At 41.3% G+C, this 26,572-nt stretch overlaps 1 protein-coding gene across 1 annotated transcript in view; it reads right to left on the bottom strand.

Moving 5' to 3' along the window:
* Nucleotides 1–12,374, bottom strand: part of LOC105539988 — a 44,009-nt gene extending 31,635 nt beyond the window's left edge. The window contains exons 1-2 of the mRNA XM_011980466.1: nt 12,222–12,374; nt 10,769–10,939 (exon numbers count right to left, since the gene is read on the bottom strand). Of these exons, the coding sequence (XP_011835856.1) occupies nt 10,769–10,939; nt 12,222–12,374 (324 nt within the window). The remainder of the gene's footprint in view (nt 1–10,768; nt 10,940–12,221) is intronic.
* Between the last annotated feature and the right edge of the window lie 14,198 nt (nt 12,375–26,572).

Here is a 26,572-nt window from a genome sequence, read left to right as displayed (position 1 = left end):
ACAATTAGTCAAACTTCTCAAAAATGGTCCACTGCAGCCCTGCAATTTATTTTTCATTTTTTGTACTGAATCAAATACTCATTATCCCTTTTACACTTCATCACACCCTAGAGCTTACGGTAGACATCAAACATGCCAGTTTGGACTTTGTCCTTTAAATGATTCCATTTTAATGTTTTCCAACCAGACTCCCAAAGTCTTCATACTACAAGGAGTTGAACTAAAAGACATAGGTTGTCTTGAAACTTTCGCTGATGTTCAAGGGCATCTAAGCCTGGGCATGATACCCTTGCTTCAAATACTTGTGGTTCCTCTCCCTAAGCAGGCTGTGTACTCCTAGAGGGCCAGGTCCTACTCTGTGGTCACCTACATGCTGCTGGCCACAAAGTATCCTGGACTGAAACAGCAACATGTCCTTACCTCATGCACCAATAGTAAATACTGATTTGTAGTGACCGGATTTGCTTAAAATTTCCTACATTAGTTCTTACAACCTCTAACAAGTGCCATAGAAAAGCTGGAAGAGGTTCCTTTAATATTACTGAATGCAGAAGTCAGACAGGGGCACAGCATACCACCTTCAAGTGAGGGATGTATACCCGCTCTTGCTAGCAGTTTATCACAGGAAACATTTAGCATCTTAAGGGACAAAAGGTGTATAACCAAGGTAAGTGTGATGCAGAATTGAAAGAAAGTTTCCAAAACTGTCAGTTCTATAGAAATGCTAATTACCAGAATTCCATACCTATATTTTCTATATTTACTGCCCTCACCCATTATATGCTGTTTTACAAATTATCAGGCTGAGGAAAAAACGGATCCTCCACGATGACACTGTGGCTTGGCCATATCAATGAAGATGAACTAAAAGCACACAGTTAATATTTAATAGCAATGTATTGTATTCTTGAAACTCACAGAGTAGGTTTAAGTGTTCTCACTCCCCAAAAATGCTAAGCATGTGAGGTAATACATATGTTCCTTAGCTTGATTTGGCCATTCCATAATACATACATATTTTAAGACATTACAATGCATATACATATGTAGAATTTTTATTTTTCAATTAAAAGAATAAATTTTAAAAAGTAAAAATGAAGGCACATCATTTACAAGCCTCGATCTAATTTTGCTTAGTGTCTCCGCCATCACCATCACCACCATCTGCAAGTATGGACCACAGATTTCTTTATCTACGGCTGTATGCCCTAGTAATACCATCCGTCTATAAAAGGCATTTTAGAACTGTCCACAAACACAGAACTTTCAGCCTCTTAAATGACATTTTCTCCGACCTCATTTTCAGACACGTCTACTTCCAAGCACATGGGTTCTGTAATTCATAGTTTTTACATATTAATAGTGGTCATATAAGCAGAAAGAGAAAACTTTTTCCAATTTCAGTAAATGGCAATTCTGTTTTCTCTAGCTACTCATGTCACAAAACCTTTCAGCTGTTCTTAACTCCTCTTTCACACTCCATATCCAACCAGTAAATCCTCCAGGCTCAACTTCCAAAATACATCCATGATACTTCACCATTTCTATGCCTACCACCCTTGTCCCTGCCACCCCCTTCTCTCTTGCAATAGCATCTCAAGAGGTCTCTGTGCTTCCATCCTCTCAGCACCACAGCCATGACCCTTCTAAAACATGAAGCCAGATGCTCCAATTCCACTGCTGGAGTCCTCCTCTCTAGTCCCACCTCCTGCCACTCTACTTGATCCACCTTGGTCTCTTGCCAGACCTTGGATACCCCAAGCATCTTCCCACCCAGGACCTTACATTTATCATCTCCTCTACCTGCGACACATTCCAGATGTTAGCTATTGTGCCCCCTCTGTCCTCTGGGTCTCTATTCAAATGTCACTCTTCCTGGGATGCCCTCTGTAAATGCCTATGTAAAACAGCACGCTCAACCTTCATTCCTTGTTCTTATTTTTCTTCAGAGCATCTATCACCACATGACATACGAGATCTTTGGTACTTGTTTCTCGCTGTTCTCCCCCTACTAAAATTAAAGTTACACGAAATTATGCACTATGTTGTTTTGTCCACTGCTGGATCCCTAGAACACTGCAAACTACATAAAAAGCACCTGTGAATATTTGTGGAAAAAGCAAATGAATTGCAAATCTCTGATTCTTACTTTAAAATATAACAGGAAAAAAATGGAAATATTTTTAATATAAAGGGCTTTAATTATTGAAAAAATAGAATAAAATTATATTAAATGTTATTCAAGGTGACATACTGGAAACTAAAGTGAGTCTCTAGTGTTTTGACAAACTGAACACTTCATGTATGGAAAAGACTCTTAGGTTATGGCAAACCACATCATTTGAAAGAATCTGTTCCATATACCAAATTAATGTGCTAATTTTTGAACAGGGCTAACTCCAAAGGTAATTCCTAAATAACTACTTAATTCTTTAACTGTATCCCTGCTAGCATATATATTTGTCCAAATCATTCCAACCTTTTCCTACTCCACTCCTCTTTTCTGTAATCCTGCATTCATCCCCAAGATGTAGCACATGCATTTTAAAGACTCATCCAGAATGCATGTGCCCTAAGGCCAAAGTTCATTCGTTCAAAGGGATCACCAATGTCATCTGCATACATAATGAGAGGCTCACCAGTAAAGTCCTTTTTATGCTTAGACAAAGAGAATGAGACTGATTAGTAACATAGATTATGAAGACATTGTTCAGTTATTCTGTTTCTTGATATTAAATACCTTAAGAAACCAAAGATATGAAAATAGATGATTATAAAACTGCGGAGACTATGCTTGTAATCCTAATTAACTGCTCTCTCTCATCCCTGCCACCCAATAAAGAATCGAATTGGCAACCTGAAATGACTTTATTTCAAAATTGGATCTGATTTACTTTCAAACCAAAGCCTATAATCAATATTTTAAAATTTGATAGAACAGGCTTCTACAGTTAAAACACTCATTATTGGTTTCATACTAATTCCACAGTGGTTAGGAGCCCAGATGAGAGCCAACACTTACTATCCTAATGAAGACATTTAACTATTTCTGCACCTGTTTCCTCAACCACAAGATGTTAGTAACAATAAATATGTATCTCCTGGGGTGGCAGTAAGGATGAAGACAGTACATATATGTAAAGCACCTAAGACAGTCCTTGGCACAAAGGAAGTGCACCATGAATGTCAGCTATGGTTATTAATATCATTGTCCTGTACTAAGTCACTTGGTTGTCTAGGCAAACATCTCTGTGAGTGTACATCATCATCAACGGTTCACAAGGAAATTAAACTCTTTACAATTGTACCAAGGTTTTGGTTTGTGTTTTGTTTTTATGGCTCACGTGAGAATTTGATTTAAACTGCATTTGCATTATTTCAGGCTGTAAAGCTCATACCTGTATTCCAGAGCACAGAATTCTAGGGCATGATCGCCTGTGCTATGGGCATCTGCAGCTATGTTTTTGGCATGAAGCAGAGCAGTACAGTGGTGAGGGACCTAGCCCCAGTGGGAACTGCCAGGAACAGAATCCCAATGCCATGTCCTGGACAAGCTACCTCTCTCTGAGACCAGACCTCAGAGATGCAGTGAGGATGCAGAGAGATGAGGCATGAAAAGAGCTGGCACACAGATACACTCAGTAACAAGTGATACTGATAAATGTCACTATCACCCTAGGCTCAGCTCAAGTCTCCCTCCCCTTCCCTTGGCCTAATGTCTGCTACAACCTGCAGCTCTACTTAACGGGGCCCTCCTGAGTGACACCTCTCAGGCACTCTTATCTCTGTTTTATACCACTCAAAGAATAGAAAAACATATATTATTCTCTGCAGTGCCTGAAGAATATGCAAGGCCCCTTCCCTAGCATCTTAAAAACTATAGATTGAGTTAGACCAACAAGACCTCTACAGTCCTAGATCACACCATGCTGGGACCTATTAATTGATTTTGCTGACATTCATATTGGATTATACCACCCAGAATGCATTCTTCCATTTAATGATACTATAAGAAATGGTGGCTCAGCCAGGCATGGTGGCTTACACCTGTAATCCCAGAACTTTGGGAGGCTGAGGCAGGTGGATCATGAGGTCAAGAGATCGAGACCATCTTGGCCAACATGGTGAAATCCCCATCTCTACTAAAAACAACAAAAATTAGCTGGGTGTGGTGGCACATGCCTGTAGTCCCAGCTACTTGGGAGGCTGAGGCAGGAGAACTGCTTGAACCCGAGAGGCAGAGGTCGCAGTGAGCTGAGGTCGCACCACTGCACTCCAGCCTGGCGACACAATGAGATGTCATCTAAGAAGAAGAAAAGGAAGAACAGGAAGAGAAGGAAAGGAGGGAGGGAGGGAGGGGTCCTATAAATCTTGCTGCTCTTTTCTTATAAACAAGTAAAGAAGGGCCTATATTTCATAGTATCTTTCCTTGTGAAGACTCATCTCTTTTTATAGACATTTATTAAGTGGCTGTATGTCAGGTATTGCTCTGAGTACAGCAGTTGACAAAAGGGCAAAGAATGAAACAGACAAAAATCCCTACCCACTGGGAGCTTCACTGGAGTTGGGGAGAGGAACATCTGGAGAAAATTCTTTTGGTTCTTTGCATTAAGACTGTTTTTATCCTGGGAACCCCGTGACCCACATACCTTCTATGTTTCTCTACTTCAGTCCCTAGAAATCCCCTGGCAAAGCCCACACTCCACTGCCAACAAGCATAGCGTGTCCTATGTCCAACTGAGACTTCACAGGTCCATGTGCTGTGCTAACCTTGGTCCAGATTTCACCTTATCCTCTAAACCAGCAGTTCTGAACTCAGAGTGATTTTCCCTCCACCCCCTCACCCTTCAGAATACATGGGGCAGTATCTGAACCCATTTTTGGTGGTCACAACTTGGGGTGGCTACAGGCCAGGGAGGTTAACTAAATTTCCTGCAAGGCACAGGGCAGCTTCCCACAACAAAGAATTATCCAGCTCAAAGCATCAGCAATGCCATTGTTGAGAACCCTTGCCTTACACTCGCTTTCCTTTTTGTCTCTCTTCACCTATTTCTGAGTGCGTCACCTTGCTCAGTTATGTGTAGTTGTAGGTCATCCTAAAGCCTTCTGAGAACAGGAAGGGGGACAGAGGAAGAGCACAGATAGAATCTCAGCAAAAATTGTTCATGTCACCAAAGATTTGGTAAGCAAATAATTTGCTAAGCAACATCAATTTACCCAAACTATTTAACTGTTCACTGCAATTCACTTTCTCAAAGAATGTCCATATTTTTAAAGAATGCATCAATAGAATGTGTTTAAACTGGAAGATGTACTAGATACCAATATCGTTTTCCATCTTTGGTTTTATAATTAATTCTCTGAATCACAAACTTCAATAGAAATATAAAAAGTGTTTCAGAAGCATCCCCAAATACAGTATTAGATCAAACTACAGTGGCATTCACATAAACAGAGCTGTATCAGTAGTTTCATTTCTTAAGAGAATTGATTTTCTTTGTTCCCTTCCAAGAGAAATATGTAAATTAGCACTTTGATATTGCTATCTCACGACTGTCTGTCAACTCAACTTCAAGAAAGTCGATGCCTTTTCTCTACACATACACACACACACACACACACACACACACACAATGAGCATGCACACATCCACCAACAGCAAGACAATTTCATCAGAGCCCCAAGGACAGAGCACCACACTGTAGGCATTTAATTGCAACTGACTGTGATTAAGCAATAAATTCAACAGTCTAAAGATGTAAAAAAATAAATAAATAAAGCTAGTATCATTTTATAGTTTTTTAAAACATGGCACACTTTGTGCATAGTTTTCAAATTATGAATCATTTCTCAAAGTTTACTTTAGGAACAATGACGCTGGGAGAACATGGAAAATACTAATTTGACTTTGCATATACATCACCTGTTTTCCTGTCACTTTAATATTCTAGATGTTCCCTTGACCTTTATTTAGGTGTTTGATCTATGCCTGAAGTTGTTTACCTATCTGAAGTCATTAAATTGCCCTGATACTATCATGTCCCCATCAGCAACATAACTAAAGAGTCTGACCATGCTTAACAAGCAGAAACAGAATACACTGCTCACCAGTCATCTTCCTTCCATTTAAAGTCAGAGGGGAATATTCCCACACGATGCCACAAAACCTGATGTTATGTGCCTGCTTCCAAAGTTTTGGCAGAGAAAGTAGACTCCCTACTAGGCAGTATTATTCCCATTTTACCAAAGAGTAAATGGATTCAGAAAGATGAATCCTTCACAGCTCTCAGCTCATTAGGAGGTACTATGAGAAATCAAGCCCAAGATGCCCAACTACAAAGCCCACATTTCTTCCTCTGTTTCAGACTGTGTTCCACAGAAAAGCTCACTGTGGCAAGGTGCCCAAAGCCTTGGAAAGTCAACCTTAACCTCCTCTTACATCCCCAGTCTGAGAAGACTCCACAAAGACAGGATTCTTAGAACCTGATGTCAACCAATCCAAAAGATCCAGTTCAATCCTAATTGGCTGGCTACACAAGTAGTTTCTAGGGTTTCTATAGTAGCAATTTTTAAGTGAGAATTACAGAATCACAAAACATTAAGCAGTGGAAAGGACCTAAAAATCATCTGTAGTCGCATTTCCTGGTTTTACTGGAAGATGGAGGCCCAGACAAGTCAAATGAACTGCCCAGATTTAGAAAGATGACTGGTGCACGAACGCAGACCAGAACCCAAATTTCTACACCCACGATCTACTGCCTATGCGCTGTGCTTCCTGCAGTCCCACAGTATTCATCACTCTGTTACAATGAAGTATATGATTTCCTCTGGTTTTCTATTCCTACATACTCTATCAACCCAGAACTGTTTTTAAAAAAAATTGTTTACCCAAATGTCTACTATGGACTAGACACTGTGCTAAGGGTTAAAGCTAGAAAACAGAAAAGACACAGTCATCTTCCTTGGGACACTTCCATGCAAGTCCACAGACACAAAACCACAACCATTACAACATGGCAAATGTCAGGACAGAGTCAGATACAAGCAATTCTACAGCTTTGAGCAGAGCTATGGTCCAGCACCTAATAAATTATTTTCCTTACCTTGTTTGCTGGGCAATGCTGGTATTGCTTAATGCCTTCAATTGCAGCTACTCATATAGGTTACAGTCTTCTCAGGTACCCAGAAGCCAGTCCAGGAAGGAGCACAGAGCAGTACGGAGCTGTATATTGATCATTAATCAATGATCGATTAATTGATAATTAGCAGCATCTAAACACACGCTATAATAATTTTCCTTCTGATTGGGGGCTTTTCAAATCCATCCACCATGTTCTAAGAGGTAAGAGAGAAAGAGCAGTCTCTCCCACCCCATGGTCACAACAGATCATAATATGGGCCTTTAAGATCCTAAACATCTACCCTTCTTTAGGCAGCAACTGCTTCCTATGGACCAGATGCTGAAGGCATCGTGCAACTCATTACATTCCACCACCCGAAAGGATCAGAAAACAATGGTGAGGAGGAAGGCAGTGGTTTGAGGCAAGCCCACAGTTGGAACTTCATCCAGCCACTTATCAGCCATATAAATTTAAGGTGAACAAGTTTTAATTTCATCTATAAAATAAGGATAACTATATCCTCCTCACAGGATCTCAGTCAATTAATGATCAATATGCAGCTGGGATCATACCTGACACCAAAAAGGCTCTCAACTGTTTATTCTCTTCCCCTTCCCTATCCTTTCTTAGCCTAGTACATTTTTTCAGAACTATAAAGGAAAACAATCAATTGTTGACCTTCTGTTCAATAACATGCATTGAAGCCAAAAATAAACTTTATACAAGTTTCTGGAAAAAGCTTTACAATAAACTCTTTGATATTGCTTGAGTCTGTATCCCCAACCAAATCTCATGTCGAATTGTAATCCCCAATGTTGGAGGAGGAGCCTGGTGGGAGGTGATTGGATCATGGGGGTGGACCCTTCATGAATGGGTTAGCGCCATTCTCCAGGTGCTGTTCTGGTGATAGTGAGTAAGTTACCCTGAGATCTGGTTGTTTGAAAGTATATAGCACCCCCTTGCTCCTGTTCCTGCCATGTAAGACGTGCATTGCTTTCCCTTCACCTTCCACCAGGATTGTAAGTTTCCTGAGGCCTCACCAGAAGCAGAAGCTGCCATGTTTCCTGTACAGTCTGCAGAACCATGAGCCAATGAAACCTCTTTTCCGTATAAAGTACTCACTCAGGTATTTCTTTATAGCAGTGCAAGAACTAATACATACTTCTTATAAAATAATGTTTAAGTTCTTTAATTGGACAAATGCTAAATATTAATATTCATTTCATGACTTCATATTAAGAGGAAAAACGAGCTGTTTGAGGAACTCTACAGTGGATAGCTCTGACCCAAGAGGCAAAATAAACGTTTTAAGAAAAGCATTCTTAAGAAACATGAGTTGCGAATTCTCAGCAGCTGAGGGGCCTAAATGGTTAAAAGTGGTTAAAATGGAAATCATTCAGAAAGACAACCACTGAGCAACTGGCAAATGGTAAGAGGGTGAAATGGCTCTGGGGGATGGAGGGGCACTGGGCCATCTGAACTATCTTGTCAGCTTTATTTCTTCTTAAAGCGAAAAAATAACCAAAAAACGTGAAGGGAATGGTGAGGAAAGAAAAGGAAATGACTAAGGGATAAAGAAGAGACAGAGGAAGAGGAAAAGAGAAGAAAGTGGCCAAATAAGAGATACTCAAAACACGCAATGCCCTGCTTAGCTCCCGAGTTCCCCAGAGCTGTGTCCTCTCCCCCTTCTACTTGAAGATGTGTCCCACTGTAGAACCAAAGACCAATCATCTCTCTCTTAGCCAAAATGATACATAATATGCAATTTTAATAAATATTTATTAATAAATAAGTATAATCCACAAGAACAAATTTTAAAATTCCAAGACCTCAAAACAGCAGCCCCCCTGGCTCAGCACAGATCTGTCTTACCCCTGAATTCTATCTGACTGGGTTTCTGCCCTGCTATCCTCCTCATTTTCCTGGGCTGAGTCTCTGCCTCTCCATTACTAGTCTCCCTGCCCTGTGTCCCCAGAACTCCAGGTCTGGGAGCCACCTTGTGCCCAGTGTCCTGCATTGACTGACTCCTGCCTCTGAAACGCAGCCTGTGGAGGCCTGGACTCTGACCCAGTGCCAGACCTGTGCTGCCAGTCTGCCCAAAACACTTCCAAATGCCCGCCCCACCTCTGTGGGAGGCACACAGGAACTTAGGGCTTGCTTTAAAACTTTGGGTAATGGCACTGACACCCCAGCTTCTCTCTTCCCAGGTCACGCCATCCCAGGGCTGAATCCCAAGGCAACCTTCCCCACCTGGATTCCCAGTCCCCAAGAGACAGGCCAGGTCTAACCTGCCAACCTCCCAAGGGAACATGAACTAGAGAAAAGGGGGAAGGATAAAATGACAGAAACACATACATGAGGAGGAAGAGGGGACGTGGGAAAAGCAATGAGAAAAACAGAAGAAAAAGAAGAAAGGGCTGTGAACAAGAAGAAAGCAGGAGATGGGACAGAGAACGAGGGCTACCCTATTACATGAGTGATTAGAGAAGGCTGCTCTGAAGAGGCGGCATTCGAACAAAGACCCAGAGGAAGGAAGCGGGTGAGCCGCGCAGGGAGTGGAAGCTTCCAGGCCAGGAAATCGGCAAATATCAAGGTCCTAAAGTTAGACAGAATTCCAAGTGCAAGCTACTATTCACAATTACTAGCTTGACAGATTCCCCAGAAAACAAATCTACTTGAACTTTTCTTCCTATTCTACTATTCACCCCGGTTATGAGCATGTGAGCCACTTGATTACACTGTACTCTGAATTATGATTAGCTGACTAACCATTCCTCAAACCTCCTTCATGCATTTGTTCTTGATGATAATCTGGCTCCAAACAGGCCTGAACCCTCTGCCTGCCAGAAGAAAACTCTCCTGTAGGTTACAAGAGCACAAAGTTACTCAAGACGTTCCCACGTTCACATGCAATCAGGAAAGGAAAAGATTTCACCTTTGGGTACAGGTTCACAACTCCACTAAAAGAAGTATTCGGTCGGGTGCGGTGCTCACGCCTGTAATCCCAGCACTTTAGGAGGCCGAGGCAGGCGGATCACGAGGTCAGATCAAGACCACCGTGAAACCCCGTCTAAAAAATACAAAAAATTAGTGGGGCGCAGTAGCGGGTGCCTGTAGTCCCAGCTACTCAGGAGGCGGAAGCAGAAGAATGGCGTGAACCTAGAGGGCGGGGCTTGCAGTGAGCTAAGATCGCGCCCCTGCACTCCGGAATGGGCGACAGAGCGAGACTCCATCTCAAAAAAAAACCTAAATGAATAAAAAATAAAAACCAAGAAGTATTCAACAGAAGCCACAGTGTAGTAAAAACAGAAAATAATTTATTGTCAAGAGTCCCTTGAGTCTTCCAGGCAGCCCCCGAGGATTGGGTGGGGTTGCCTAAACAAGGCCACGGCAGCGGCTGGAGGAGCACTCAGGCGCTTTGAGAGTTGTATCACATTCCTTTTTGTTTTTTTAACCATATCTATAAACAAATGTATTCTAAAATTATTAAATAAAATTACAACCAATCTTAGCCAATAAGAGTAGCAATTCTGTTTCCTTTCCCCCTAAAGGGCAAAAACAAAATACACGAATACACAAGAACCCCAGGGAACAACTTAACTAGCTGGAGTGCCAACCCGCCGCTGCCTTGGGAAGCGTGAACACACTGGCATCTGAAGAACTCTGAAAATAGACTCGGGCACATGAACCGCGAGAGCAACTGTACGGTCAGCATCTGACCCAGCTCCTTCTCCCACGCTCCAAGTGTCTATTTTCCCATTCCTGTCTGCACCTCGCTGGTAGACCAGCTCTGCAGTGAAGGCGCGTGGATTGAAAGACTGGAAACGAGAGACAAGCTAAGGGGAAGCTTCTAAGTGCGAGCTTGAAATTTGCTTGAGAACGCAGCACTCCGCTCTGAGGGTACAGATGCTCATCCTTTCAATAAATCCAAGGCTCTAGTATATAACCACCTGAACTTACAGTAGATCAACTCGATTTCCTCTCCTTATACAGGGATTTTAAGCAGTGAATTCCCCTGCCATGTAAGTGTTTAAGAATTAACAAAAATCATTTCAAAAGAAATGAAAGAACAGCTCTGATTTAGGAGGATGTGCCCGTCTGACTGGCCTGGCTGGTGAAGCACACCGATCAGCTGACCATGAGTATCATCACAGCTGCCAAAAGCCAGGCCACCTTGCCACCAGGGCTATGGGGTTCTTTTTCCTCCAATCCCACATATTTCTCTAAAGGTTACAGTCACCTTTAGAGTCCAGTGTTGAGAGGTCCTATTCCCACCAAGCTCAAGCCAATATATCCACTAAAGGTACATTCCTGACCTTCACTGTTATTGACATTCCAGGGATTGGCAAACACAGCCTGTGTGCCAAATAAAATTTTATTGGACGACAGCCACACTCATTCATTTATGTCGTGTCTACATGCTGCCTACTACAGCAGAGTCGAGCAGCTGCCGCAGAGACCATATAGCTCACAAAGCCTAAAATATTTACTATCTGGCCCTTTATAGAACAGGTTTGTGGGTGCTTGATTTATATAAATTCACTGAACATCTACTATGTGCCAAGTGTGGTTTGGCCACTGTGCAGATAGCAGTGACCAGAACGAAGTTCCTTTCTTCAGGTGGTGATAAGGGCTGTGAAGAAGAAAGCAGGAGATGCGACAGAGAACGAGGGTTAGTCTATCATATTAGTGACCAGAGAAGACCACTCTGAAGAGAGGGGCATTTGAACAAAGACCCAAAGGAAGGCAGGCATGAGCTGCACAGGGAGTGGAAGCTTCCAGGCCAAGGAAATGGCAAGTATCAAGACCCTGAAGTCAAAGTGTGCATTCAGTGTGTTTGAGAAAAAGCAAGCAAGGTGGGTGAGCAATGTCCCCTTTCTCCATGGTCACAATCTAGCAGCCCTCTCCCACACAGACCAGGCACCATCTTAAGTGTTTTCAGAATATTATCGCATTTGATCTTTAAAACAACCCTCTGATGTGGTATTATTATCACCCCCATTTCAAAGATAAGGAAACTGAGGTTTTCGAAGCTTACTTTAACTTGCCCAAGGTATCAGAGACCCACACTTAGCTGTCAAACACAGGCTGTTCCCAAACTGTTTCCCATTCCATATTCCCGCAGGCAGCACCAGCACTGTCACCCAGCCACAGACCAACAGCTTGAGCAACGACTGTACCTGATCCAAGTTGCACAGGTGGAAGAGGCTCCACTGGGCCTGCTTCCTTTTCCACTCTGCTTTTTTGAATCATGTTCTCACTGAATTTCTCTACTTCCTCCAACTCCACATTTATGAAAGCCTCCTAAGATCACCTCCAAAACAAACAGCCCAGCTATGGAAGATTGATGGATGGGAGAGAAGAAAGGAGAAACAGAACGAATATTTGCAGGCCTTCTGTGAGCCAGGCACAGATGTAAAAAGCACTCCGTGGACCTTCTTTCTGGGAGATGACAGTTAATGAGAATATTAAGGTAGAAAAATACAGCATTTTCCATGTGGACCTGTGCATTCCACAAGCAGGAAATGCTTGAGGAGCCTCCACAGCAAACATAATTTAAATTGAAGAGACAGCACGTTTTCACTGTGTTCCTCAAGATCAATCATCAGCCAGTGTTCTGAGCCAAGACATACAGCAACTTCCTAATCTTTCCTGCCTCACAACATGTTCTCTGCTGCCTTCCACCAGCCTCCTCTGTCTCTTTTAAGAGTTTACATCAGCCTCTAATGCTTTCCTCAAGTGAAGAGATGGCCTTTCGACTTTATTTAGGGCACAACTGAGGAGTCCTCCAGCAGCCACCCACCCACATCCACACTCAGTTCCTCCCACAGGCCTAGCAGCCCTCAGGCAGTTATGCCTCTTGGTGACTTCTCACTACCTCCCAACATTCCCCAGACAAGGATATGGATTAATTCCCCAGTACAGCCCTAAACATAATACCACTAAGAAACCTAAAAATCCTTCACGACAAACTTCAACAGCAGCATGTCTTGGAGAGGAAGTATTCCTCAATAAATGTCACCTACAAAAAGCAGGAAAAAAAAAAAAAAAAAAAAAACAAGAGTGATGGAAAATAACATCCTGCTTGGCAGGAAAAAAAAATGTACAAAAACTGCTTAGCTGATTCTTCTGTTTTAGCATTTGCCGTGGGAAAACATAATCCCATTCTTCCTTAATAGGTCGCTGCCTGCTCTGAATCCCGGTGTCTCATGTGCGGCCCCCAACACTGAGCAAAAGGCTTGATATACTTAACACCTGGCATACGTGTCATAGGAATAAACATCTACTTACACTTGACGTTATTAGATGACAACTACCCCAGGGCGTTAAGAGATGTGCTGTTGAGGGGGAGTGAAGAGATGACTGAAATAAAGTCGAAATGCCTCTATATATGTGAAAAGAGAGGAGGGCTGGCTATTTCTAAGTATTCCTTGGAGCAGGGTCAAGAAGGATCCCAGTCGTTCTCTACCATCTATTTCTACCCCTTTGTGATTAAGGCAAACCAGTGCTACTCATCTCCTTTTCTTCTCCCGAGAATTCCTGCCCCAGGAAATACAGAGGTCAAGGAAACTAAGCAAGAAGGACTGCTGCCCCCACAGCCCGAGAAAGATGAGACTAAACAACTGGATGTCCTCTGAGGAAGGAAACATATCATAATTTTACACTTTATGTTACATAAATGATATTTCACTAAAAATGAGAACTATGTGCCATTTCCCCATTTTCACAATGAATGAGAATATAGGAAAAAGCAGGAAATTCTACTATAAAAAATTACTTTTGAAAACTTAGGAATGATTGTTACATAAATCACACAAATGCATTTAAGTGACGGCCCTTTTTGCTTGATAATAAAGCAGTCTTCATCACGGTAGCTAATTAGCAAAAAAAAACCCAAAAGATCTATAGGAAAATGGCAATGGCAATGCAGGTATCAATAATTTAAGACTTCAATAACTGCTCTGAAAGAGGGAAGTAATCGACCAAAAACCTTCTAAGGTTTCTTACAATTCAGTCTTACATAGTCACAATATCTCATAACAAAAATTTAAACAACAATGGTACTTAAGTTAGAAATAAAATGTCAAAGAAGAAGAAAGGGATTTATGAACAGACTAAAAGTATGGTGTGGTTCACAGTGCAAAAGGTCTGGCAGTAGCTGAGTATTCAGCACAATCAAGATCTGAGAAAGCAGACCTGCATCGGAGCATTTTCAACCGGGAGGAGGGCATCGTGACCATCTATGGCTGGCCTCCATTAAACATGTTTGGAACACAGTACCCATTCTGCACCTGCTCCTCCTATGTTCTCCTCCGCCGTACCTAGCATCTAACACATTGCACGTTGTACTTGTTGGCTTATTGTCTCCCTCCGCCGTTAGAACATAAGCTTCATGAAGGCAGGGTCTGTTTTGCTCCCTGATGAATCCCCAGAGGCTAGAAGAGGGGCCTGGCACATAGCAGGTATGAAAGCCAATAGGGCCAAGGCCAAGTAGACTCTTTTGTGCTCTCCACCTTCTGGGCAGACAATAATATTGTACTATCTGGGCCCTTGTGGTTGGACAGGGCCGGGTGACAAAATCTGACCAGTGAGTATAAGAAAAGGCAGGGTGTGTCCTGTCCAGGCTAAAGCACTAAATTGTGGGTGTGAGATTCTCCAGAACACTCTTACCTAGCTCTGCTTCAGTGACTGCTTGCTCCAAATGGGGGCTGCTCTGTCTGTCTATCCCAGAGTGAGGACCCTGCCAGGTAGAGCCTCAGTCAACAAACAGTGGATATAAAGCATGAGTATACCCCTTTGTGCTTTATGTCACTGAGGGTCAAGGGTGGTCATCACCCTTCCCAACTGATAGGGTAGGCATTCAGTAAAAATCTGTGGTTGAATTTGTCAGCTCTCCTTGCAGAGGTCATACAGCGTAATGAGTTCTGAGGGGACCTATTTGCTCACAATGCACCCCATTCTAATTTAGAACAACTCACATGTCCTCCCTGGTACTAAGTCAAAAACTGTGTTCTTGAAGAATACAAATGGCAGGTCAGGGTACAGGCGGGACTTTTTGGTTTTTTCTTTCCTAATCAGCCTCACTCTCTTCTTTTCATATCTTCCTCAAGCGGTCCTAAGGAATTCTCTGATTGATCCAAGTCAAGAGAGTGACTTGGAAATTATGCTATAAGGAGTGATCAATATTAGCAAAAGAAAGGCTTGTCTTGTAGAGGTATCACTCAGAAACCTCTAATGAGCCTAAAGCTCCTTCCATAAAAGCACAGGACCTCAAAGGATGAAGCAGCCTCTTCAGTATGTACCCTAGACACAGAAAGAATCCAGAAGTAGAAGACAGAAGGGATCAAAGTACACAGAGAGATACGAGGTCAAAGACGGACTCTCAGCTGCCCAGGCACGGTGATCTTATAATAGGCAGACAAATTCCTTTGTACTCCTCTTTTCAAGAGGTAGTACCCTCCCCTTGAGTGCAGGCTCTACTTAGTGGCTTACTTTTGAAAAACAAAACATACCATAAATACTGGTGTGTAATTTCTGAGGCTCGACTGTAAGAGGTATTGTGGCTTCCTCTTTGTATTTTCTTTTATTGATAAGGACAACACAAGGACACTCAGCAGCCCAATGGACAGGTCCACATGGTGAGGAACTGAGGCTTCCTGACAACAGCCCGCACCAATGTGCCAGCAATATAAAGGAACTGTCTTGGAAGTGGATCCTCCAGCCCCAGTCAAACCATCAGAGGACTGCAGTCCTGGCTGCACCTTCCTGAATTACCCAGAGCCACCCAACCAGCTAAGCTACTCCTGACTTCCTAACTCAAAAAACTGGGATAAAACTTTTTTTAAGCTACTCAATGTGGGGGATAATTTCTTACACAGGAAAAGGTAACTGCTATATTAAGTGTCCTCTAGCCGGAGTATGTGCATGTGTTATACAAATGATGTGTTCATAGTGACTTTACAGAATGTACTATACACCAGCCCACATGACTCGTATATAACTGAGGGGATGCAAACATGTTCAACCAAGTATAGCATTCTCTAGTTCCTAACCCTAGGTTTTCCTATGCATCATATGTAAGTGTACGAGAGTAGTACCCTTCATTGCTGCCTTGATCTTTTGAAAACAGCCTTCCATCTATCACCTGTGAAAAACAGTTTCATCTCTCTCTAGGCTTCACATTTCATGTCTCAAACTCTTGAAGAACTGCAAAAGAGCAAAGAAAAGAATAGACCACTGTTAACAGTACCTGAATGCAGGACTGCAGAAAAACTACTTTAATCCTTATGTCCTCATGCTCTACCTTTGCCTAAAAAAAAAGACTTAAAGAACTTAGTAAAATAGCCCTAGTAGGAATCACTTTCCGTGACACTGACCCATTGCCATCTTCAGCAGCTGAATCATTGTTGCTACCTTTCTTCCCTGCCCAAGAACTTGCATTTCATTCTCTAAGTAATTTGCTATTTTATTAAATAGTAATTCAGTGACTGACCCAGAGCCAACCTACAGCTCCAGTTGTGTGTGTGTGTCAGCAGGCTAAGAGGCATATATAAGGCAAGGCATACACATACAAGCACCAAAACAAAAAAAACAAAAAAAAAATCCCTCACTACATGGTTGCCAAAGTATTCTCCATCTCCTAGCATTCTGCATCTTTTGCCTCTTTCTTAGTTGGAGTGTAAGTGGTAGCAGGGAGATGATCATTAAGCAGCCAAGGTTTGGTTTAACTTCTGTAACAATGTTTATGAATAAGGATGGAAAGGAAGGATCAATGGTATGCGGGTAATGGTATGCGGGTAAAGTTAACAAGATGGTGCTAGGGTCTGCCATGGAGGCCGCTTTGAAACAGGATATCTGAAAACAAGTGATAGAAATGGGAAAGATAACTTCTCCAGATCCCCCAAATCCCACAGCTATTTGCTCTAAGATTAAATGTTCCATATCACCCTATCTTATAGCAATAATGGAAACCTAACATCAGAAGCATGAAACAATAAAGGTCTTCATAGATTCCTTCTGCTTAAAAAGAAAGGCAGTGTGTCACCTGTGAAAGAAATGGTTTCCAATTCCATTTCAAAAGCATTTCTTGAGTAATTGCTCTGTGTTATGACATTACACTATGAATGGGGGTGGGGGTACAGTGATAAACATAGCTCCTACAGTCAAGAATCTCTCAACCTAACAAGTAACTTTTAACCTTTAAGAGTCGCAGATCCCTTTGTAAATCCTATGCTTCTCTCCAAATAAACATATATACAGATAAAAACAAAATTTTGCTAACAAATTCAGGTTATCCATAGATTGTCAAAGTGCATGGATCCTAGGATAAGTATATCTTGCTCTACCAGGAGAAAAAAATACAAGATTTTATTTAATAAGCAAGTATCATATAATATGTAACATTAGATATTAGCCTAGCCTCTCTTCCAAGTAGCTGAAAATACCACCTTCCATCTTATTGTATACCAAATATCACAGAGGACAAAATATATATGTTCATTTAAAAGTAACATATAAAATTAACATTTACTAATATTTCTGACATCACTTTTTACAAGCAATAGTAATTGAACTAAAATGAAATCTGCATGAAACCTAAATTTGTGAGATCTACATTTTTAACCTCATCCTTATACTAAGTATAATTATTTTGTAAGATTAATTCTGAATATAAAACATTTTCTGTAGTTCCAAGATAGCAAGCTGAGCACTTCTCATTAGTTTCAATGGTTTAAATAATTTGGGGCTATAATACTGGTAGAAAAAAAGATTCACCTGAATGTTTCCCTTTTTAAAAAAGCTAGTTTCTCTACATAAACTGCATTTATGCTGTCAGAAAGAAAACAGGAATGACAAGTGAATTAGGTACCAAGGATTTTAAAAATATAAAAATAAAATCTCCTCTCATAGTTTCTGCAGTGTCTTCCAAGACAGGCTCTTGGATACAGGGCATAGGATATTTTTAAGGGTGGAGCATGGAACGCTAACGACTGTCCAGTGGAAGAATTAAGGAATAACAGAACAAAGAGAAAGAATGACACTGCAAGGGGTGGAGAGAGTCCGACAGCTAGAAAATACAGAAAAAGAAATACAAAGTGATGTGTTTTCAAGCTTCCAACACTGTGCCGTCCAATACAGTGGCCACTAACCACATGTGGCTATTTAGATTTAATTTAAACTAAGAATTCATTTCCTCAGTTGCACTACCTGTTTTCAGAGCTCAAAAGCCACATGCGGCTAACCGCTTCCATACTGGACACTGCAGAATATAGAACATTTCTATCCTCTCAGAAAGCTCTATTGGACAGCAATACTCTATAAAGTGAGAGCCCAGAAAACATTAAGAAGTTACTTAGTCTTGAACAGAAAGTACACAGATTCACAAGTACATCATTTTCAGCTAAGTTCTTCTATTTATAAAGGAAGGTAAATTGATGCAAATGAGGTAGAAAACAGTTAAGATTAAGAATTTTGAGTGCAATGGATAAATGACCCATATTACACAATATAGTCTATGATACCCTAGAACCCATCTGAGATTCAAGTTCAGGAACTTCCAAACCAGTGGAAGTTCTATGGATTATTCTTCCTTGCCAACCAATAATAGTATGTACCAAGTTCCTAATATCTATTATCCAACTTGGTGCCCAGAATTCTCTAAAGGCCCCCCAAAAGTCTGCAATCTAACTGGGGAGTTTTAGAAGCCTCACACAGTAACTATGGGAGAATTACAAAATACGTAGATACATACAAGGTCACAGAACCACAACTTTTCATTGAAAATGCAGAGGTGACATAGTACCGGAGGAGAAAGGCAAAGTTTGAGCCATAAAATTGTTTAAAATTTGGTAAAAAGGAAGGTGACAGAAAAGCTTAGATGACAGGGATACATACAGCCTATTATCTTGTCACAAAAGGGCTCATGAAGAAAGTAAGCTTTTAGTTAAATATTGAAGAAACGAATGGTTTTGTATTACTGTATGTCAGTAACTTTCAAGATTATTTAACTACAAACCATACTAAGACATTTTATATTATTACCCAGTAGGCATATACCACTAAGTAAACATTTCACAAAGCAATAATTTAGCCATACTACAATGTACATTTTATGATATATTCTATTATAATTTCACTTTAGAGAAAAAAAAACACATACACACACAAGTTGGCCGGGCACAGTGGCTCATGCCTGTAATCCCAGCACTTTGGGAGGCCAAGGTGGGTAGATGACCTGAGGTCAGGAGTTCAAGACCAGCCTGCCCAACTGGTAAAACTCCCTCTCTACTAAAAATACAAAAAATTAGCTGGGTGTGGTGGCAGGCGCCTGTAATCCCCACTACTTGGGAGGCTGAGGCAGGAGAATCGCTTGAACCCAGGAGGCGGAGGTTGCAGTGAGCTGAGATCGTGCCACTGCACTCCAGCCTGGGCGACCCCATCTCTTAATGACCCATTAAGCCAATTTTCTATTCATGGGTTCCAACCCACAGAATGAAAGATATCTATAAGATGAATTTCTGTGGTAGGAATTAGTAAATTATCTATCTGAAGAAAGGAAACCATATCTGTAAAAATAGGATTAGAAAACTGTGTGTGCATGTGTGTGGTGGGGGGAAGAGGGAGGGGAAACGGGGAAAAAGTTAGAGGGAGCGGGAGAGGAATAGTCAGAGGAAGAGAGAGAAGAGTTGGAGGGAGACAGAGAGAGGACAACTGGAGGGGGGTGTTTAGGGAAAGTCTTATATGTAATGCCTGTATTTGACAGGCAAAAGGAACCCATTTTTGTTTAAAGCAAAGGTTGGGACACATTTGCCTGGTAGCTCCGGAGAATGTGGCCTTGGAACGAGACTTGGAGTTGGAAGTCCAGCCATGGAGGTTGAAGCATAAAAAACAGACACAATGAAGGGAAGACCTGGATTATGATGCTGAGAAAAAGGGGGAGTGTGGTGCAGTCAGAGAACAGCAGGACTTTCAAATTGGACCAGAAAAAATAATTCTCATACCTTCCAAAACAAGCAGGGCTTTAGAGATCGAATGGTGAAATACTAAGAAAGCTAAAGAAAACATGCAACTGAGTAAGAGACAGAAGCAAGTGGATCAACCCACTCCACAACCACATGGGTCCCACCCAATCTACGTATTTTCCTCACCAGCTAGAATAGACCAAGGCTCAAGTGGAAAAAGGGACAATCTCTGTCCCCAGTCCCCAGCACATGCAGATGCTGAGCATCTGCAGATGGAGTATGCATCTGTTCAGTTTTTCATTCAAAGAACAAATGTTGACTGCCGACACATCGCAGGCACCAGATGTATAAAGTTCACAAAGCATTGTCCTTGCCCTTAAGAAACCACAGTCAGAAGCCAGCTTCCTAAGCAAACAGCTGCAGCACAAAGTGATCAGTGCTAGGAGAGCGGTGTGCCCAAAGTGCTGGAAGAACACAGAAGATGCAGCGAGTGGTTCTGCCTGGGTCAGCAAAGGCTTCCAGGAAGAAGAGGCAATGTTAAGAAAAGCTTTTCTATCAGAGGCAACAGCGTAGGCAAACCGGGGAAGTCTGAAAAGTGGGTGGTATGTGGAAGAAATGATGAATGGGGCCAGAAAATGAGGCTTGGGGGAGAGATGGAGAAGGTAGGAGAAAGGGCAGTAGGAAGGAAAGTCTGCCAGAGAGGAAGTTGGGATGAGTTTATGAACTAGTCCTCTAACCAGTGCTGAGAATGACCAGCAGGATCTGAAAGGCAATGGAAACCGGACATTGTAAAGCTAAGAAATAGTACAAATCAGGCACATGCTTCAGAAAGACCACACAAGCAGTAGTCTAGAAAGTGAACTGGATAGAGGAGATGAGCTAGGAAAAGAGGCCAGTGAGGAAGCTGTTGAGACATAAGGGCCTGCGTGAGACTGGCATCACAGGAAGGGAGAACACTTGGGCAAACACTTGGAAAGTAAAGTGAGCAGTCTTTCTGCCTACCTGAAGGGAAGGTGAAGGAGGACAGAGTCACAGATCTCCATGGGGTTCTTACTTGTGGGGAGCAAAGGTGGCTGGCCTTGAGGAGGAAAGATAGGAAATTTGTTCTTGCACATGTTGAATTCAGGTTGCCTCTGAGACACCCTAATGGATTTATCAAGAAAGCAGGTGAAAATCCAGCTAAGAGGAGCAGGAGAGACAGCAAGCAGAAGCAATCAGTTTGGGAGTTGCAATATAGAAACCACAGAGAAATGAGAGCGGAGACAAAGGCGAGACCACCACTCTTTAAGGAGGGAGGACAGCTAGAAGACTATAAGCCAGAGGAAAAGATTGCCTTTTGTTAACAAACAAACAAAAAAGTTGGAAGAGAAAAAGGACAAAGTGGTTTTCAAAACCAAGATTAAATGCCATAGAAAAGCTGAATAGAATGATGGGCACCTATTTTTTCTTTTCCTATATGTATGTTTTAGAAATAAGCAGATATAGCCTAACTAAGCAATAGCATAAGTGAAGGCTGGTGAAGAAAGAAAAATTGATAGGTTGCCATCTCATTGGATGCTCTTGAACCTGGAATCAAGCAAACTCCCAAGAAAGGTGATGTAATTAAACTATCATGACACATTAACTGAAACACCTTGTTCTATATGCAAACGTCTGACAGATATACCCCAGTGTCTCCACAGATAACAGATGTTCTAATCTTTGGATATTGCTAAGCTGCACCCAATGCTACTTTATCATAAAGCATGTCATGATTAAACTGAAGTGTTATTATTCAATTGTGTATCCCTATGGGAGCTCCAAAATGCCTCTAAACAACAATGACTCACCTGTGGCCCATCTAAGTTTTTTCATAAACAAAAACTGAAATAATTTTCAGAGGTGGGCTAATACTTATTTTATACAGTATGTATAACTAGGTTAAACTGGAAAAGACATACTTGATTAAAGTTCCAATACCTACTTAGGTAGGACTTGATATCTATTTCTATTGCCAATATTTAGACAACTTTAAAAGCCAACTCTCCCACTCTAGTCCCAGTTTCTCATTTTCCAACATTTGTGTAAAGTACTCTTTTCCCTACTTTTTTTTTTTTTTGGTGGAGGGGTGGGGATGGTATATGTGGATCCATAAAGCAAAATGGCATGTTGTCAACCAAAGTTTTCTTTCATAATTGAATTAAGTAGAGGAAACACACACACACACACACACACACACACAGAGAGAGAGTAGGTAGGCATAAGGGGTATGTATATTCACAGGATGATCCGCTTCCAAAATCCACATTTTCCTTACAGACTTTGAAAGCTGTTTGTAATTTAAGCTATCCTGATCTTAACTGATTAATTTGAGGAAAATGTTCTGCCTTAACTACTGCTCAGAATCCCTTTAAATTACCACTGATCAGCAATCCATCACCAGCAAGTATGCTTACGTCAAATGCCCTTATAATGAGCTATCACATTTTCAAACATTTTCCTCCATTACCTGACCAGGAGATTTACACAATGCGAACAACCTACTGAGAGTACAGTAAATGAAATACTGGATCTTGGTTTAAATGAGTAAATCCCATCCTGAACAGTAGAGGGGGTTGGGGGGAATGTATAAATTGAGAAAAGAATTACCTATTCATCTTCATCAATAGTTGACACCATCATCATTTGGCCTCTAAAAAAAGAGGATGTTTTAATTTGCTGGGAAGAATACATCTCTTCAGGGAGGAGATTTGGGGATTTCACCATGAATAATAATGAAGTGGGCAGAGTTTTCTTCATGTGTAAAATCTAGCTCTAGTCTTTCAATCCAAATGAGATTTTAAGTTGCAGGCTGAGGTCAGGGGATTTGATTTATTTATTCAAGCCCATGTAGGCATCCTTCATCCACATCCACCAGATCTATACTTCCTCTCTCTAAAATTAACATTAAGACAAAAGAAAAAAAACTAAAATATTCCCATTCGTATTGGTCAGCTTGTAGCAACAACCCTAGCTTCAAAGAACAACCACTGTTCATGAGGCTGCTCCCTGACAGTCCTCTCGTCATTACCTCACTGCTTTGGTAAATGCAAAACGTTCTCTTGACATCTGCGGCTTGCAATAAATCATTCAGGCTCATGCCAAAGCTCGAAACTTAGCATTTATTAATTTTAAATAAGTTCTGATACCTATTATCAGTTATGGACAATGACAATATTTCTCTAAGCCCATTATTTCTCCTATGCACCTCAGAAAGCTGAGAGAAAGCAACGATACGTCTAATCTTTTGTGCCTTCCTAATCACGACGGCTTCCCACAGTGGGGGGGAGAAATTAAGAGGGTCCCAGAACAGTATGCAAGTCAGGTAGACAGAATGAGAATCCCAGTAAAGCAGACTTAGAATAAGAGGCCCTCAATATGCAGCATTGATGTGATGTATAAATCAATAGAGAATGATTAAAACACTGCTCTATGAAGGGCTGCACAGTTGATACACATTTCATTATGAAAAAAGAATGCTGTAGTCAGACCAAATGTGTGGGCACACTGCTGAACAGAAGCAAAACAAGGACCAAGTTGTTTAAATATATAGAATTTCAAGGCGTAAAGCTAATCAACAGTATCATTTATCTAACAAAGCCCATTCAGATATTTCATTTGTAATGTAAATGTTCATATTAACACATATACCCCCCAATACCTGATTTCTAATGTGCTCCATCATTTAACAGATATCCCCTTTCAAAGCCTAGCATTAATAAAAGCTATATTATTCTTACTCAAATCACAGTACAAAATTCATACCTAAATATTCCTAATTGCATAATCATTGCACTCACTGACATAAAACACACACTTATCTTATCCTTCCATTCAAACGGGTCAATTAAGTGCTGTTCCACTTCTTTCCCTTTTCTAAAATGCAAATTTAAGAGCTCAATATTATGTAGTTTTGCTTCGATTAGCTTCCCTGAGAACACAGTATTTTGTTTACAAAACAGAGAAAAATTATCAAAAAGCTGATGGTAGCCAAGGAACCCAGGCACCAAATAGCATTCAACAATCTTCTCTCCCTCCTCCTCTCAGTGTAAGCCTCTATCCCCTCCACAGGACCCAAACAGAAGGGACAGACTTTTGGTGTTATTTTCTTAGAAACTTATACATATCACCTACTGGTATAAAGAAAGCCATCACAACTTCTATTAAGGAGCTTTTTGCCATGTTCTTCCAAAGGAAAATAATATTCCTTCATTTTGTCTTCCACATCTGACTTAAAGGGAACATAAAAACTGGTCCCAATAAAATTCTTCCAATGAAGGTGTCTTTTGTTACCTTTTTCCATAGACTTGTACTAATGATTTGAGCTATCCTCTAACTTGCACTAGTCAGAAGAAATCAATCTCTTAGTCATGACATTTCCATCATTTAAATAAATCTCACGTTTAAAATTTTAAGTTTAGTCATTTGACATGCACTGTAGACCTAGGATGCAAAGAACTATAGCAAAAATAAATTAAAATAATCCATATTATAGATATGTATATGTCATTCACAGGCATAAAGCCAGCACTGTTGAACAGCTTTGTTCACCCTAAGCAAATTCAAAACTGAGGTCCTTAAGAAGCTACCTACGGAACCATCTCAACTTGGATGTATTTTAGTATCCTTCTTCCTGAATTCAAATGCATTTTTATTTTCCATGGAAATTTCTATACTGTTAAAAATTTCAGCATACACCAACAGAAGAACTTTAATTTTAGCTCATTCTATATATGAAAGTGAGAAAGGCTCCACATCTTTCCTAGTGCAAATTAAAATGAGCAAAGTAGGCCAATGTCCATAATATTTTAGTTACAGGAAGAAAATAACAGTAGCCATTTATTTTAAACGTTTCCTGTGCCTCAGACACTATACTTTCTGCAAGTTGTCTCATTTAATCCTCATGAAACAATCAAACCGAGTATATGGTATTATCCCCCATTTTAGAGCTTAAAAACCTGAGTTATTTGATCAGAGAAAACCAACAATGGTTTTCAACATGAACCCAATCCAGAGTCCCAGAAGCAAACACCGCAGCTACAGGGGGCTTTCCACTGCAACATTATAAAGAGTGATCGAAGTGAGTCACAAGGAGTTGGCAGTGACCCATGACCACAGGCAACACCGACTAGTCACTAGTTTTGGACAAGGGACCTGTGGACTCATGACCTCTGAGGCCCTTCTGGCACCCAAAACTCTACCAACTTTGTATTCTAAGAACAGGCATTCTGGCAGCAAAGGGAATAGGAAAAAATGATAATCCTCTCCCCTCCCTCCAAAAAATCCACATAAATGACATCTGCAACACAAATAACCATCCTCTTGGCAGACGTGCCGTGACGCATCCTTGTGTGCAGCTCTTTAACTGTCTCACCATGTGGCCATCAGTTGGCTCACCAAGTGGTCAGCACAATTTTGCCTCAAATGTTTCTATAATGCACTGAACTTGGAAACAATACTTTTTACTGCCCTCCTCCTCTCTCCCCTGAGTGAAAGGTGTCTGGATACACTGGACCACAAAGAAATCCAAGGAGGAAGAAACATGCTGTCCATGCAGGATAACCTGGAGAAGCCTGTGCAGGTGAATTTCAGACTGGGGGTCTTGACCCATTAGTGGAATCAATGCAGAATGAATGCTAGCATTTTGCAGAAATTGAAATAGAATGGAAGAGAAAATATCAGAGTATGCTACAGTAAGGTAAAATATTGTTTCATGAAACTTTGTTTCAGCAACATATTCTATGAGCAGTTAGTTATGTGTGTATTGGTAGCATGTGTACCAGGTTGTGATATCAATGTATTTTTCGCTATAAGTTTAAACAATACTTGAGTCTTCTTCATCTTCATCCCTTACATGCAACCACCAAGTTCTGCTGACTTTTCTTCCTAAATCTATCCTGGCTACTATGTTCCCCTCCCTGTGCACACCACTTCCTAACGAAGGTCAATATCTCTCACCAGAACCACTGGAACAGTCTCCAAACCCTTCTCCACTATATTGCATGGTCCCGTTAAATCAGCCTCTACCTCTCTGCCAAATAATCTATTTCAATACTCCTCAACCTTTTTGGCACCAGGGACCAGTTTCATGGAAGACAATTTTTCCATGGACTCAGGGTAGGGGCAGGATTAGATTCTCATAAGGAGCACACAACCTAGATCCCTCGTATGCGCAGTTCATAATAGGGTTCACGCTCCTATGATAATCTAATGCCACTGATCTGACAGGAGGCAGAGCTCAGGTGGTAATGCTCGTTTGCCCATCACTTACCTCCTACTGTACGACCTAGGTCCTAAGAGGCCATGGACCAGTAAGAACCTTAGATCAGGGGTTAGGGGCCCCTGATGTATTTGAAATGCAGACCTGACTCCGTCCGTCCCCAGCTTAAAGGCCTTCAGTGTCTATAGAATCAAATCAAAATTCCCTTAGCATGGTGTACCAGGCACTTCACAAACTGACCCCAAGCACCT

The sequence above is a fragment of the Mandrillus leucophaeus genome, unplaced genomic scaffold (assembly GCF_000951045.1).
Source record: "Mandrillus leucophaeus isolate KB7577 unplaced genomic scaffold, Mleu.le_1.0 Scaffold1042, whole genome shotgun sequence".
Taxonomy (NCBI): Eukaryota; Metazoa; Chordata; class Mammalia; order Primates; family Cercopithecidae; genus Mandrillus; species Mandrillus leucophaeus.
Note: the sequence above shows the minus strand (reverse complement) of the source record. Positions and strands in the feature narration are given on the sequence as shown.